Genomic DNA, 17,145 nt, shown 5'->3' with positions numbered 1-17,145 from the left:
TGTATGTGTTTGTCTGATCTGTGTGTATGTGTGGTCTGTAGATCCTGCTGCGGCTCAGTAAGCTGTGTTACCCCAGTAAGAAGAGTTGTGTGCAGCAGCAGAGGCTTCTGAAGAACATGGGGGCTCACTCTGTGGTGCTGGACCTGCTCCAGATACCTTATGAGAAGGTGAGCACGTCATCACATTTAGAGATTTCAGTCATTACAGTAAGTGTCAAACACACATAGGCGCCCAGTGCATTTGGGCTTAAAATAAATGCTTCAGATGAGGCCCCTCAAAGCCTTACATGGATGTTGTCATGCTCAATAACCAGACCTTACCTGGATAAAACTTGACTAGATATATAAACGCTGCCCTGGTAGCTTTGTTGGACCATCTGTATGGATTGATTTTGTGGTGATGCAATTGTGAAAGCGTGTTGTGACTCCTGTCTGTCCCCAGAGTGATGAGAGGATGAATGAGATCATGACACTGGCCCATGTATTCCTGCAGTACTTCTGTAGAGGCAACAGCCAGAACCAGGCTCTGCTCCACAAATACCTCAACCTGTTCCTTACACCAGGGGTACGCTAACACAAACATGCATGCACGCATTCATTCATGCCCACTGTGCTTGCACACACACACTCACACACTGTATGCATATATGGACACACACTCACAAACACATACACGGGACATACAGTACCAGTCAAAAGTTTGGACACACCTACTCATTCGAGGGTTTTTCTTTATTTAGACTATTTTATACATTGTATAATAATAGTGAAGACATCAAAACTATGAAATAACACATATGGAATCATGTAGTAACCAAAAATTGTTAAACAAATCAAAATATATTTTATATTTGAGATTCTTCAAAGGAGCCACCCTTTGCCTTGATGACAGCTTTGCACACTCTTGGTATTCTCTCAACCAGCTTCATGAGGTAGTCACCTGGAATGCATTTCAATTAACAGGCGTGCCATTTTAACTTTCCTTCTGAATGCTTTTGAGCCAATCAGTTGTGTTGTGACAAGGTAGGGGTGGTATACAGAAGATAGCCCTACTTGGTAAAAGACCAAGTCCATATTATTGCAAGAAACAGCTCAAATAAGCAAAGAGAAATGACAGTCCATCATTACATTAACACATGAAGGTCAGTCAATGTGGAAAATGTCAAGAACTTTGAAAGTTTATTCAAGTGCAGTCGCCAAAACCATCAAACACTATGATGAAACTGGCTCTCATGAGGACCGCCACAGGAAAGGAAGACGCAGAGTTACCTCTGTTGCAGAGGATAAGTTCATTAGAGTTACCAGCCTCAAAAATTGCAGCCCAAGTAAATGCTTCACAGAGTTGACACATCTCAACATCAACTGTTCAGAGGCAACTGCATGAATCAGGTCTTCATGGTTGAATTGCTGCAAATAAACCACTACTAAAGGACACCAGTAAGAAGAAGACACTTGCTTGGGCCAAGAAATACGAGAAATGGACATTAGACCAATTTGAGATTTTTGGTTCCAACAGCTGTGTCTTTGTGAGACGTGGAGTAGGTGAACAGATGATCTCCGCATGTGTGGTTCCCACCGTGAATTATGGAGTAGGAGGTGTGATGGTGTGGGGGTGCTTTGCTGGTGACACTTTCTGTGATTTATTTAGAATTTCAAGGCGAACTTATCCAGCATGGCTACCACAGCATTCTGCAGCGACACGCCATCTCATCTGGTTTGGGCTTAGTCCCACTATCATTTGTTCTTCAAAAGGACAATGACACAACACACCTACAGGCTATTTGACCAAGAAGGAGAGTGATGGAGTGCTGCATCAGATGACCTGGCCTCCACAATCACCTCACCTCAACCCAATCAAGATGGCTTGGGATGAGTTGGAGTGCAGAGTGAAGGAAAAGCATCCAACAAGTGCTCAACATATGTGGTAACTCTTTCAAGACTGAAAAGCATTCTAGGTGAAGTTGGTTGAGAGAATGCCAAGACTGCAAAGCTGTCAAGGCAAAGGGTGGCTTTTTGAAGAATCTCAAATATATTTTAATTTGTTTCTCACTTTTTTGGTTTCTACATTATTCCATATGTGTTATTTCATTCTTTAGATGTCTTCACTATTAATGTAGAAAATAGTTAAAATAAAGAAAAACCCTTGAATGAGTAGGTGTCCAAACTTTTGACTGGTACTGTACATGTTTGTTCACTTCTTATTCTTCTTAAATGCATTCTATTACTGGATATCCATATGTCAATGAATGTGAATTCACTGTGCACATCTTCTCCCTCTCTCCAGCTCCTGGAGGCTGAGACCATGCGCCACATCTTCATGAACAACTTCCACCTGTGCAACGAGATCAGCGACCGCGTGGTTCACCATTTTGTCCACTGCATCGAGACGCACGGCCGACACGTCCAGTACCTCAAGTTCCTTCTGACCATCGTCAAGGCCGACGGGAAGTACGTGAAAAAGTGCCAGGACAAGGTCATGACCGAGGTGGGCGAGGGATGATGATGATGATGCTATTTTTATAAGGCTGTGGAGACACCACAATAGCATGGTTTCCACTACCACTATCTCCAAACTAGCCAGGGCTTGCTAGAGATGTTTGAAACACAAGAGACTTAAAATGTGACTACTTTTAGAGAATACCTTGTGGATGAATTTATTTATTTGCCCATAGACTTTGGTTGGAATCTTGGTTGAGGGCGTTACAGGAAGTCATTGCATGTTGAGTCTCAGTTTAGTTTAACTGGAATAATTAACCAATATCACGCTTTGTCTTGCTCATTTTAATATCATATTGAATTATCAATATTGGTTATCCCCACTAGTGATAAGGTATTCCCTGTCTAACCTCCACTCGTCTGTCTGCTTTTCTGTCCATCCCACCCCCAGCTGGTGAACGGTGGCGAGGACGTGCTGGTGTTCTACAACGACCGCTCCTCCTTCCCGGTGCTGTTCCAGATGATGTGCTGCGAGATGGAGCGTAGGGACGAGGGCGGCGCCCTGGCCTACCACAACACTCTGGTAGAGCTCCTCGCTGTCTGCACCGAGGGCAAGAACGTATACACCGAGCTGAAATGTAACTCCCTGCTGCCCCTCGACGACATTGTCAAAGTGGTCACCCACGAAGACTGCATCCCTGAGGTACAGGGGAAGGGGTGGGGTCATATTGAGAGGCTTTGTCATTTGGTGCTGGGGTGTGATTCAGTAGTGTGTGATTTTCTACCCTTGTATTCAACTTCATCTGCACTAATCTGAGGATACAGAGGATAGGTAGGAGTGGCATGATGCTTGGTATATGCGTACTGTGAATTGGAGTTAATTTGTTCAGCTGTTTTGCATCAGTGCAGATGAGGGAAAGTAAAGCAAGATAATATTCCATTATAGACAATTGTCATGCACTCATTGTTTGCATACAGATGCATAACATTTGATTCCAGAACAGCCAGCCTTGATATAGCCTAGCGTTCATTCACCTCAGTGTAATCTTTCACACCTTCCAATCATCTGAATGCATGGTTTCTATTGGCCCTCCCTCCCCAGGTGAAGACGGCCTACGTGAACTTTGTAAACCACTGCTACGTGGACACTGAAGTGGAGATGAAGGAGATCTACACCAGCCACCACATCTGGAAGCTCTTTGAGAACTTCCTGGTGGACATGGCACGGGTAACGTCCTCACTAAGGTCCTCCTCATAGCACTACCCCCCTCAGAATAGCCTCGTGGCATGGACTTTATAAGGTGGCAAAAGCGTTTTCCTGCACCTACTACTACCATCTCCACCATACACCATTCAAAGGCACTTAAATATTTTGTTTTGTCCATTTATCCTCTGAATGGCACAACATACTGTAGACAATTTACTGTAGACAAGTTGTCTCGAGGCTTAAAAATCCTTCTTTAACTTGTCTTCTCCCCTTCATCTACACTGATTTGAAGTAGATTTAACAAGTGACATCAATAAGGGGTTTTTAGCTTTCACCTGTATTCACCTGGTTAGTCTGTGTCATGGTAACAGCAGCTGTCCTTAATGTTTTGTAGACTCAGTTTAAGTGAATTCAACATGGTGGGTCTCTTCAGGGAATGGGCCTTTCCCCAGTCCAGTTCAGTGTAGATGAGGGAAAGGAGAAGAGAAGTTCTTTAGGCTATTGAGATATACACCAGGCTAAAAATGGAAATCACCCAAAAAGAAATGTTAGACACTTGTAAAAATCTTCACCCAGAGAAAAGCACCAGGGATCGATGGCTTTCTTATCGTTTTATTTGATATTCTGGGACAAAGTACTGCCCTTATTTACTCAAATGACAACACACGTCACTCAATTTAGGGATTCCGAGTTCCATGTATTGAACTGTTATTTCAGTTATATTAAAACCAGAAAAATCTGGAGAGTCCCCTGCAGATATTACAAACTCATAAATGTAATAAATTATGACAATAAAATAGCAAAACTCCTAAGCAACAGAATGGCAAAAGTCTTACCAGACTTGATAAAAATCAATCAAACAGGGTTCATTTAACATGGACACTTAGAAACAAATACAAGAACATGTTTCAGTATAATACAATATGTTAAAAACTAGATGCAGATTTATCCTTATACTATGGCATTGTTGAATACTTGTTTCTGATTGGCTTGAAGGGCATTCTAGAGTGTGCATTATTTCTCTTTATAAACTGGGTTGGTTTGAGCCCTGAATGTTGATTGGCTGACAGCCGTGGCATATCAGACCATATACCACGGGTATGACAAAATATGTATTTTTACTGCTCGCAGTACATTGGTAACCAGTTTATAATAGCAATAAGGCCCCTCGGGTGTTTGTGATATATGGCCATATACCACACCCCCTCAGGCCTTATTTCTTAAATAACACATGGTATATTACACGGTAGAATTCAATGGCTATAGTTCATTCTTATATGTTCTATGTTTATGCTGCTTTTGAAAGCAAAAGTCAAATTTTTAAACATTATGGCATTGTTGATTTCGATTTTCATAATGGCAAGCTAGTACTGATGGTTTGGTTAGGTAAAACTAGCAAGTCTGTTTGTTTGGTTACCGCGGCAACTACTGTAGCTGTCTAGTAAACTTGCTAGCTACTTCAGTGGATGTTGAACACATTTCTACCAGGGCTCTCGCTAGTGTGCTGTGGAACACACCTTCCACCTCGTTCATTATTGATGCCAAAAAGGCTTTTGACCGTCTTGAATGACCTTTGCTATTCAAAACTTTAAAATTCATTAAACTTTCCAGCTGAAATAATACATATTATATAAATGTCCTAAAGCAAAAATATACACAAATACATTATCAGGGATCTCCTCTCTCTCCCCTCCTGAACCGCTTGTAGAAATTAGACAGGACCCAAACGTAACAGTTATCATTATTGGTCAACTAAACTTATTTGCAGATGATCTCTTTTATATACCTGACTAAGATGGAAAAGTCAATGCCCCCTTGTTATATATTTTCGCAGTACTCAAATCTCAGGATATTAAAATAACGTGGAAAAAACTGAAATGATGGCAATATGAAACAGAATAACTCATGATCTACATCAATCCTTTAAGTCAGGGTTCACAAACTGGCGGCCAGCGTGCCAATTTTGCCAACCAGCAATATTATTTGGCCCCCAAAATTAATTATGAATATTTAAAATAAAATAATATATATATTTGGACACACCTACTCATTCAAGGTTTTTCTTTTTACTATTTTCTACATTGTAGAATAATAGTGAAGACATTAAAACTATGAAATAACACATTGAATCATGTAGTAATCAAAAAAGTGTTAAATCAAATGAAAAGATATTTTAGATTCTTCAAAGTAGCCACCCTTTGCTTTGATGACAGCTTTGCACACTCTTGGCATTCCAGCTTCATCCGGAATGCTTTTCCAACCATCTTGAGTTCCCACATATGCTGAGCACTTGTTGGCTGCTTTTCCTTCACTCTGCGGTCCAACTCATCCCAAACCATTTCAATTGGGTTAAGGTCGGGTGATTGTGGAGGCCAGGTCATGTGGAGGCCAGGTCTGATGCAGTACTCCATCACTCTCCTTCTTGGTCAAAAGTTACATTTTAACTTAATTCATGAGGAGAGAGAATGCAGGACACGGTCAACTATTAAAGCAGGCAGCAAACCATTTTGTGGTGGTGAAACGTAAAACTGCAACCGCACCGCAATCAATCGGAGGTCAACACCACCGGGTGCTGAAAAAATATGTAACTTGTTATGCAAGTGTTGCACAGCAAGAGATGGAGAACATACACCAGTCGAGTAATTCATTTCAACAGTAATCTTCATTTTAATTTGACTTTACAAAAAACAAGAGGGCTTAATTGGAGAATATTTCTTCAGAGCCTAGGCCTAAATCAAATGACTTTGCCTTCCTCAGCCAGTTATAAGGCTTAACAGCATCTTTTACAATAAATGATTTGTGGCCAGATAGAAGTGGGATGTTTGTAGTTGTTAGGCCTATTTACTATTGTGACTGGCCAAAAATGTAGCATCCTACATAAAACAATTTTAAAGAAAAAAAGGTGGTGTCTGAATGTCTGTATTGGGATGGTCTGCTCCTTTAACGACAGAACAAACAGAAAATACTGTCAGCTTGAGACCTAAATATCCATGCATAAGCACTCACGATAATGTTAATACTTACTAAATATAGTCATATAGACCAGTAAGTGACTTACTCAATGGGAAAAGTTACATTTCCTCTCGGACACGATCTTGTGGATGTCGCGTGACATTGGTGTGATTTTGATGCGCAGGCAGTCCTCCATTGACTTATGTGGAAGCCGGTTCCTGTCATGAGTCTATATTGCATTCATAGAGGAAAATGAGGACTTGCAGTTGTAAGTCTTTCCAAAATGCACACAAGAATTCAGCATCCCTGATGTGCTGAAGCCTTCCAGATGACAAGTTCAAATCAAACAACTCAAGCTTCCTAGTAAAGGCCTCAAGTTTTTCCACCATATCCACAGCTGTTTTCCCTCGTCCTTGTAACTGGAGATTTATCCAGTATAAGTGACAGAATATGTCAGCCAAAAAAGCTGTGTGTGTAGATTGCAGTTAACACTTCAGTGTTTCGGCGTCGGGCCTCTGTCTGGGGAATGAAGGCCACTTTGAAAGTTCCATGCTTAGATTCAAAAATACTTTGGAGATGTAATTATTTGTAAACAGAAACATTTTCATTGCTAATTAAATACACTGGCTTGGCATTGGAAAAACGATGGTAAGATGAACACATCTCTGTACATTCTTCGATTTTAATAATCCACCTTTTGATACTTTTTTAGGGCGACATTTTCTCTTGCTATCAAGCTAATTGTTCTGAACGAATGTTGATGTTAAAAAGTAGTGTAGGCTACAGTAGACTACGTAGACCTGTTTTTCCCCACCAATCAACACACAGAGAAATATACAAAATGATGTTAATGGGGGACTGTTCGGCCCACCTTTTCCTCTAGTCCACGATTAGCTCCTTTGTCTTGCTCACATTGAGGGAGAGGTTGTTGTCCTGGCACCACACTGCCAGTTCTCTCACCTCCTCCTCCCTATAGGCTGTCTCACCGTTGTCGGTGATCACTGTTGTCGTCAGCAAACTTAATGATGGTGTTGGAGTCATGTTTGGCAACGCAGTCGTGGGTGAACAGGGAGTACAGGAGGGGACTATGTACACACCCCTGAGGGGCCCCAGTGTTGAGGATCAGTGTGGCATATGTTTTGTTGCCTACCCTTACCACTTGGGGTCAGCCCGTCAGGAAGTCCAGGATCCAGTTGCAGAAGGAGGTGTTTAGTCCCAAGGTCTTGGCTTCGTGATGAGCTTAATGTGCATTATGGTGTGGAACACTGAGCTGTAGTCAATGAACAGCATTCTCACATAGTTATTCATTTTGTCCAGGTGGGAAAGGGCAGTGTGATTGAGATTGTGTAATCTATGGATCTGTTGGGGCGGTATGCGAATTGGAGTGGGTCTAGGATATCCGGGAGGATGCTGTTGATGTGAGCCGACCAGCCTTTCAAAGCACTTCATGGCTATCGACGTGAATGCTACTGGGCGGTAATCATTTAGACAGGTTACCTTCGCTTCCTTGGACACAGGGACTATGGTGGTCTGCTTGAAACATGTTGGTATTACAGACTCAGACAGGGTGAGGATGAGTGTCAGTGAAGACACTTGCCAGTTGGTCCGCGCATGCTTTGAGTACTCGTCCTGGTAGTCCATCTGGCCCCGCAGCTTTGTGAATGTTGACCTGTTTAAAGGTCTTGCTCACATCGACTACGGAGAGCGTTATCACACAGTAATCCATAACAGCTGGTGCTCTTGTGCATGCTTCAGTATTGCTTGTCTCGAAGCGAGCGTAAAAGGCATTTAGCTTGTCTGGTAGGCTCGCGTCACTGGGCAGCCCTGCCACATCTGACGAGCATCAGAGCTGGTGTAGTAGGATTCAATCTTAATCCTGTATTGACGCTTGCCTGTTTGATGTTTTGTCTTCCAGTTCATGGTGAGTAATCGCTGTTCTGTTGTCCAGAAGTAATTTTCGGTCATAAGAGAGACGGTAGCAGCAAAAATTTTTACTAAATAAGTTTTTAAAATTAAGTCCGCAAAAAAATGTACTCTTCGGCGCCATCTTTATGGAGACATGATGATTTTATGAGCGTAATCAGATAGAAATTATGTAATTGTCACTGAATTTATTAGGAAGCCTACTAATTGGATGTGTTAAACATGTTGTTCAATTTTTTGTGTTGGCCAATTATTTGTGCCAATATTATATACTAATTATGTTCTGCCCCACCAACTATTAGCTCAATAAAAAATTTGGCCCGATACTGAACCTAGTTGACAAACTCTGCTTTAAGTGGACCACAAAACATATGAAATACTTAGGATGCTTAATAAGTGATAACAAATAACTTTATCCCATTACTCAACAACATGAAAGCAGATCTAATTAAATGAAACAATCTCCCCATAAGCCTTACAGGTAGAATTACCCCACCGAAGACGTTCTTAAAAAAAGTGTATAAGACAAATAAAACTCCTAAAGCAAAGTTTTAATCTGAGGGTGGTTTTAACCTTCCAGATTTGGAATTGTATCAACTCGCCACCCAAGGCTTTTACTTGCGATGTATAGTTAAATGCAGTAAAGAGGAACAATGGGTACATAATGTAGAGGTGCATGCTATATAATGTAGAGGTGCATGCTATATAATGAAGAGGTGCAATCTTTTCACCTGTCTGTTTTCAAAGGATGGAGCAAAGAACATTAACAACTTCATAATTAAGAACATTAGAACAATATGAAAGAAAATTAAACGGATTCTTCAAGAACCAATATCACTCCATAAAAACACACCCCTATGGAACAGTCTTTTCAGAATTCAAGCTTTTCAGAATTCACAGATAAATTGGCCCACAAACTAAAGGCATAGAAACTGAAAATGACGTGGGTAATAATTTCCGTGACCCGAATTAGAAAGCAATGACCAATGTAGATATTTTCATAATATAAAGGTTTTATATCAGAAAATGTTGACCTGAAAGCTTTTTGACATCGGAGCGATGTTGAGAGAATCCCATTTGAGTCGGAACAAGATAGTTAGTCATATGATAGGTAAGATGTATACAAAACCTTGCAGAGAGCCTGTCCAATCTATTGGAACCAAGACTTAAAAATAACTGGTATTGACAAACGATGGAGGGAGTGTTGGAACATAATGAACAAAATTACAAATAAGGAAAAGTAAGCTTAATCCTGTATAAAGTAATGTATAGATTTTATTATACAAGAGACCAATTTCACACATTCTACAGCACAATGGCAGTCATGTCTTAAGTGTAAAACTAACAATGACTCAGGAATTCATTCCTTCTTGGAGTAATATAAATTCCCAAAATTATGGGCAGCGTTAAAAAGCTGTCTAATAAGATTTACAATGCAAGTTTACTTTTAATCCGTCTTTCTGAATATTTCGAGACATTGGATGTGCGGTAGGCTAGCTAAGAAAATGGAAGAATCAAATGCCTTATTTAAATATGGGAAAAAATCTGTCTACAGACAAAAACAACACAATACAATTTTACGTCATATGGGGCAAAGTCTTACAAGCAGTAGAAACAACGTTGTGGATACTGTGGGAACGTGTGTCTGAGCAATTGTCACGTCGTTAATGTTTGTGGATATGTAGAGTATGTAAGTATGTATGTTAAGTTGTCTATTGTTTTTGTCTATGTATGTTTTTGTTTGTCATATAAAATATTACAACTAAAAAATGAGAGATACCCTAGGTCAGTCTCTTCCCCCCTCACTCCTGAGTGACAGATAGACATTCCCCTCTCCTCTATGGTTTTAGGTGTGCAACAGCACCACGGACCGTAACCATGCCAACATTCCCCTGGAGAGGTACGTGACGGAGACGGTGATGGCCATCGTCAAGGGCTTCTTTAGCTCCCAGTTCCCTGTCAACAACTCCAACCTGCAGGTATTCCTGGGAGAGAGGTTAACCTTGTACATGGGTATTTAAATACTTTCCTCAGGCCATTCGTGTTTCAATTCAGTCAGTTCAGGCACTTGAGGCAAACGCTTATCCATCTGGTAGGTGCTGGCACAACAGTTTTGTGTGCCATTGAAGTGTTTGTTTATGGAGTGTTTTAGTGACTGTTTATCCTCCCTCTCTTCTGTGTCAGACCCACCAGCCCATCTTCATCCAGCTGCTCCAGTCCTCCTTCAGGATCTATAACTGCACCTGGATCAGCTCGGCCCAGAAGAACAACATCGAGGGCTGCATCAAAACACTGTCTGACGTGGGTGAGTCTCACAGCCCAATGATTGCACTTTGACAGGCCTTGACTAAGGTTTGTAGACTGGAAACATCAATGATTTCTATAATGACAGGGAGACATTGCAAGTATTTAAATCTCACCCAATAAGCCCTGTACATGTTAGTCTGCCGCCACTGTGTATGCAGACAATACAGAAAGTAGGCCAATGCCTTTCTCTGTTGGTTGATTGGGTGTCATGTCAGCTTGTGTGAATGTGTGTGTCTGGGAGAGATATGGGCCCATCTTCAGAAAGCGATTCAGAGTATTCGATATGGTCTACAAGGCTAAACCGATATCAGCACTCCAACTTTGAGGCTCCTTCAGTTCCTAGTTATAAGGTCCCCACCCTGTCTCCTCTCCAGCTAAGGCACGTGCAATAGCCATCCCGGTGGATCTGGACAGCCAGGTGAACACTCTGTCTCTGAAGGCCCACACCTACAGGGTGGAGCGTGCCGTGAAGGACTGGAGGACCTCAGCACGCACCCGGGTCCGCAAGGAGATTCTGGGAGTGCCTGACTACAAGAGCATCATCGAGAAGCTGCAGGTGATCCCTCACACACACACACACACACACACACAGAAATATGCACTCCCACAAATATACAATATACATATGCCACTGGCGGTTCTTGCCGTTCAAGATTAGGGGGGGGGGGTATATTTATGACAATGGCCTCATTTCTATTACAGCATATTGGATGACTGTCATTCATATTCCATTCACCCAGTTCAATGTAACATCCATAGGTTTAGGCTACTACATCATACTCGAAATTGCCCTATATAATACCCATCATGAGGTTGCTACAACCTAGCTTAAAAATGAAAGTCGAGAGACAAATTGGAGTAATCAAGGTGACAGAGACAGTGAAATATTCAAAACCGCCTTGCACACTCTTACCATGTGTACAATCACGCAGTACAGTGTACAGCAAAAATTGTAGCAGTTACACCGGCAGGTCCGGTGCCAATTCATTTCTAAAATGAAAGCTTACCTTGACTTGGAAGAGTTGCAGTGTTGGTTAGCCTTAGCCAGCAAGCTAACATACAGTGCCTTTGAAAAGTATTCCGACCCCTTGACTTTTTCCACATTTTGTTATGTTACAGCCTTATAATTTTTTTTTTAACTCAGCAATCTACACACAATACCCCATAATGACAAAGCGAAAACAGGTTTATAGACATTTTTGCTAATTTATTCATAATAAAAACTGATACAGATACCTGTTTACATAAGTATTCAGACCCTTTACTATGAGACTCGAAATTGAGCGAAGGTGCATCCTGTTTCCATTGATCATCCTTGAGATGTTTCTACAACTGAATTGGAGTCCACCTGTGGTAAATTCAATTGACTGGAAATGATTTGGAAAGGCACACACCTGTCTATATAAGGTCCCACAGTTGACAGTGCATGTCAGAGCAAAATCCAAGCCATTAAGTCGAAGGAATTGTCCGTAGAGCTCAGAGACAGGATTGTGTCGATGCACAGATCTGGAAGGGTACCAAAAAATGACTGCAGCATTGAAGGTCACCAAGAACACCGTGGCCTCCATCATTCTGAAATTGAATAAGTTTTGAACCACCAAGACTCTTCCTAGAGCTGGCCGCCCGGCCAAACTGATCAATCGGGGTAGAAGGGCCTTGTTCAGGGAGGTGACCAAGAACCCAAAGGTTATTCTGAGACCTCCAGAGTTCCTCTGTGGAGATAGGAGAACCTTCCAGATGGTCAACCATCTCTGCAGCATTCCAACAATCAGGACTTTATGGTAGAGTGGCCAGACAGAAGCCACTCCTCAGTAAAAGGCACATGACAGGCTGTTTAGAGTTTGCCAAAAGGCACCAAAAGACTCTGACTATGAGAAACAAGATTGTCTGGTCTGATGAAACCAAGATTGAACTCTTTGGCCTGAATGACAAGTGTCACTTCTGGAGGAAATCTGGCACCATCCCTACAGTGAATGGTGGTGGCAGCATCATGCTGTGGAGATGTTTTTCAGCTGCAAGGACTGGGAGACTAGTCAGGATCGAGGTAAAGATGAAAAGAGCAAAGTACAGAGTGATCCTTGATGAAAACCTGATCCAGAGTCCTCAGGACCTCAGACTTATGTTAATGTAATATTTCAGTTCATTATATTTAATAAATTAGCAGCAATTTCTAAAACCCTGTTTGGGGTATTGTGTGTAGATTGGAAAAAAAAAAAAAACACACATTTTAGAATAAGGCTGTAATCTAACAAAATGTGGAAGAAGTCAAAGGGTCTGAATACTTTCCGAAGGCACCGTAAATAGCATTCCTCTGTTTGAGTCAGGTTGTTGAGTAGGCAAATGAACTGGATTAGCTGCGTAAGTAAAAGGTAAACTAAGAAGGTAAAAACTACTCTAGATGGTGCTGTTGAGTCTACTTGTAGACCTTCATTACAAAACAGTGTGTTTTAATCAGTTATTTGGTGACATGTAAATATATTTAGTATGGTTTTATCTAAAAAAGGATAACTTATTTTTAAATATTTCACTGCATAGGATTATTATCCTCCCCTTCCTCTGAGGAGCCTCCCCTGGAATACACACACACACACACACACACACACACACACACACACACACTGCACTGCACTGCACTGCAGAGGTATTGTATCCATTGTGTCATGTGTCCAGGGTGTGGTGGCGTGTCTAGAGGAGCAGTTCAGTCCTATGGTGCAGGCTGAGTTCTCTGTGTTGGTGGATGTACTACACAGCCCTGAGCTGCTGTTCCCAGAGGCTGCCAGACTGCGCTGTGAGAGCGGGGCCTTCATGTCCAAGTGAGTGTGGCAGAGGTACAGATGCAGTCACAAACACTGATCAGACACACATCACAAACATGATCTATGGGCTGCATTTCTTGAGCGTTTACACCAGTGCCAAGTTTGCATTTGGCCGTCCATTGTTCTTCTTTGTGTTTTACTTTCGACTTCTGACTTTTCTTAAATGTTTCCCAAAAAAAGGGCTTTGTTTATTATTTTCTGTCCTCACAAACTTCCAGTCAAAGGTCACACGTCCGTTGGTGTGCTTAGATGACTTAAAGCCATGGTACTGATGTTTCGTTTGTACTCTTCCCTTTGTCATTCAGACTGATCAAACACACCAAGAAGCTGATGGACAAGGAGGAAAAGCTGTGCATTAAGATCCTGCAGACACTCCGAGAGATGCTGGACAAGAAGAAGGCCTTTGATGAGCCTGTGAGTACTGAACCAGACATGTCAAGGGTGTGTTACATAAAGGGTGTTTAGGGATGAACAGGACATGATGTCAAGGGTGTGTTACTTAAAGGGTGTTTCGGGATGTACAGGACATGATGTCAAGGGTGTGTTACATACAGGGTGTTTAGGGATGTACACGACATGATGACAAGGGTGTGTTACATACAGGGTGTTTAGGGATGTACAGGACATGATGACAAGGGTGTGTTACATACAGGGTGTTTAGGGATGTACAGGACATGATGACAAGGGTGTGTTACATACAGGGTGTTTAGGGATGTACAAGACAACAAGAGGAGGGTATATTACTGGAAACTTTCTAAGTTAATCAGTAAACTTAACCAAACTTTGGTAACTTTCACATTTTTGGGGGGAATTTTATAATATGACATCTAGGGGCCTTTTTGGGTATTTCAGATTGTCACAGGTGTTTGTAATTCTTTCGGTTCCCTCCCCTTCTTTGGGGTACTGAGCAAATGTTAGGTCTTGTGAGTGGAAACTTGAACATTGTGAGAATTTTTTGCAACTTCCGGCGTGCGTTTACAGTGAACACTGAGGTTTGTACCCTTACAGTTTAAGACAGTAGCTAATAGGCTATTGTGGCTTTTGGAGCATAATGCCCCTTTAATTAAGACATAAGCTTTTACTTGACTGGCTTTTCAAAGACAGTTTGACATATGTGCTCTTGTAGGAGGCAGTAACTTCTCATTGCTGACCTATACTTATCTATGACTGGGCTAGTAAGTCGCTAACTAGCAAAGAATATCAACAAATGTGCAGACGCAAGGCTCTGCGCTCTGATCTGCTCCCAAGTGGCGCAGTGGTCTAAGGCACTGCATCGCAGTACAAAAGGTGTCACTACAGACCCGGGTTCAATCACAACCGGCCATGATCGGGAGTCCGATAGGGCGGCGAACAATTTGCCCAGCGTCATCTGGGTTAGGGGAGGGTCAGGGGGGGGGGGGGCTTTACGAGTAGGCCGTCACTGTAAATAAGAATTTGTTCTTAATAACTGACTTGCCTAATTAAATAAAGGTTAAAACAAATCTGAACTGATCTGAAAAGCGCATTCACTTGCAGTTGATGGAAAGTCCGCTCGTGGGCTACCCGCCAATAGAATTCAACTCCGTTGCGCTCAATCTTGCAAAGTTAGGTTTGTTTTGGTTTGTTGCATTGAAATGGGGCTGATATCATGTTGATTTGATCACACAAAAATCCATATAGTGCAAACTAATGGGGCGAACTCCAGTCTCTTGTGTCTCTGTGCAGCATGGCATTTCTTCTGTGCAGCACTCCTGGAAGAAGTGCTCAGCCGCGCACAAAATGTACACCGAACATTGCTTATCACATTTACAATATATAAAATAATCAAATAAAACATTTACAAAATGTTTTATGACAAAGCTATAAACATTATACAAAAAAAAATATATATATATATATATTTTTATTTACACACTTAGTCAAATAGATATGTAAACAAATCAAAAGTAAAAACTGATGGCAGTCGTGAAAAAAGTAAATAGTTGAGTTGGAAGAGGTGCAGAGTTCATTGAAAATGGTGATTGTTGATTAGATGCTTTTTTCATTAGTTCATTAGTTTCTCCTGAATCATATGTCTATCCACTAGAAACTCCTGGACAATATGGTCACAGATATAGAAAATGAATACTATAGTGCCTTCAGAAAGTATTCATACCCCTTGAATTATACCACATTTTACAGTTTGAATTCAATGTGGATTAAATTGATATCCCATGACATTGAAAACATGTTTTAAAAAATAAATACAGAAAAATATCTAGATTACATAGGTATTCACACCCCTGAGTCAATACATGTTACAATCACCTTTGGCAGCAATTACAGCAGTCTTACAGGTAAGTCTTAAGAGCTCTGCACACCTGGATTGTACAAAGTACCCCATTATTATTTTCAAAATTCTTCATGCTCTGTCAAATTGGTTATTGATCATTGCAAGACAACTATTTTCAGGTCTTGCCATATATTTTCAAGCAGATTTAAGTCAAAACTGTAACTCGGCCACTCGAACATTCACTGTCTTCTTGGTAAGCAACTCCAGTGTAGATTTGGCCTTGTGTTTTAGGATATTGTCCTGCTGAAAGGTGAATTAGTCTCCCAGTGTGTGGTCGAACGCAAACTGAACGCAAATTTTGCACGCCCAATTTATAATTTTTTTTTTTTTTTGTTTTGTTTTTTTTGAAATATCCAATAAATGTCGTTCCACTTCATGATTGTGTCCCACTTGTTGTTGATTCTTCACAAAAAAATACAGTTTTATATCTTTATGTTTGAAGCCTGAAATGTGGCAAAAGGTCGCAAAGTTCAAGGGGGCCGAATACTTTCGCAAGGCACTGTAGGTAGGGTATGGTGACTAGGCAAAGGGATAGATAATGAATAGTATCAGCAACGTATGTGATGAATCAGAGGAGTTGGTGCAAAACGGGGTATATGCACATAGTCTGGGTAGCTATTTGGTTAACTATTTAGCAGTCTTGTGGTAGAAGCTGTTCACGGTCCTGTTGGTTCTAGACTTGGTGCATCGGTACCACTTGCTGTGCGGTAGCAGAGAGAACAGTCTATGACTTAGGGGGGCTGGAGTCTTTGACAATTATTTTGGCCTTCCTCCGACAGCGCCTGGTATAGAGGTCCTGGATGGCAGGGATCTCACCCCCAGTGTACTGGGCTGTACGCACTACCCTCTGTAACCAATGTCAACGTCCTGGATACAAAATACTGTATACTGAGACTTTCATGAATGGATTTATTGTCACAGACTTAGGTGTCACAGTAACGGCTTTGGTTGTGTGTTCATCTTTGGGTGTTGCAGTCCTTACCTTTTTTTAGAAGGATAAACCACTTCCCCAGTGTAGCAGCAATGTGAATATACCGTGTTGTATCAACCACACTATGTGGCTGCAGTTACAAGTGAAAGCAAATGAAGATGAAGATTGGTTGGTTCATATTGTACTGTCATGATGGACTGGGTGGGCTGCACTCAGATCAGTTGTTGCCCACGGTGCTGTAGGCTCTGTGTCTCGCGCTCTCT

The 17,145-nt window shown here is 41.5% G+C and overlaps 1 protein-coding gene across 2 annotated transcripts in view; it reads left to right on the top strand.

Moving 5' to 3' along the window:
* The window catches only part of LOC109889517 (inositol 1,4,5-trisphosphate receptor type 2), a 152,453-nt gene that overhangs the window by 51,742 nt on the left and 83,566 nt on the right, over positions 1 to 17,145 (top strand). For both annotated transcript variants that reach the window (XM_020480989.2, XM_020480988.2), the window contains exons 28-37: positions 42 to 167; positions 442 to 564; positions 2,284 to 2,484; positions 2,887 to 3,138; positions 3,538 to 3,663; positions 10,368 to 10,496; positions 10,702 to 10,822; positions 11,199 to 11,380; positions 13,495 to 13,637; positions 13,946 to 14,054. In XM_020480989.2, coding sequence (XP_020336578.1) covers positions 42 to 167; positions 442 to 564; positions 2,284 to 2,484; positions 2,887 to 3,138; positions 3,538 to 3,663; positions 10,368 to 10,496; positions 10,702 to 10,822; positions 11,199 to 11,380; positions 13,495 to 13,637; positions 13,946 to 14,054 — 1,512 coding nt within the window. The remainder of the gene's footprint in view (positions 1 to 41; positions 168 to 441; positions 565 to 2,283; positions 2,485 to 2,886; positions 3,139 to 3,537; positions 3,664 to 10,367; positions 10,497 to 10,701; positions 10,823 to 11,198; positions 11,381 to 13,494; positions 13,638 to 13,945; positions 14,055 to 17,145) is intronic.

Source organism: Oncorhynchus kisutch, linkage group LG4 (genome assembly GCF_002021735.2).
Source record: "Oncorhynchus kisutch isolate 150728-3 linkage group LG4, Okis_V2, whole genome shotgun sequence".
Classification (NCBI taxonomy): Eukaryota; Metazoa; Chordata; class Actinopteri; order Salmoniformes; family Salmonidae; genus Oncorhynchus; species Oncorhynchus kisutch.
Note: the sequence above shows the minus strand (reverse complement) of the source record. Positions and strands in the feature narration are given on the sequence as shown.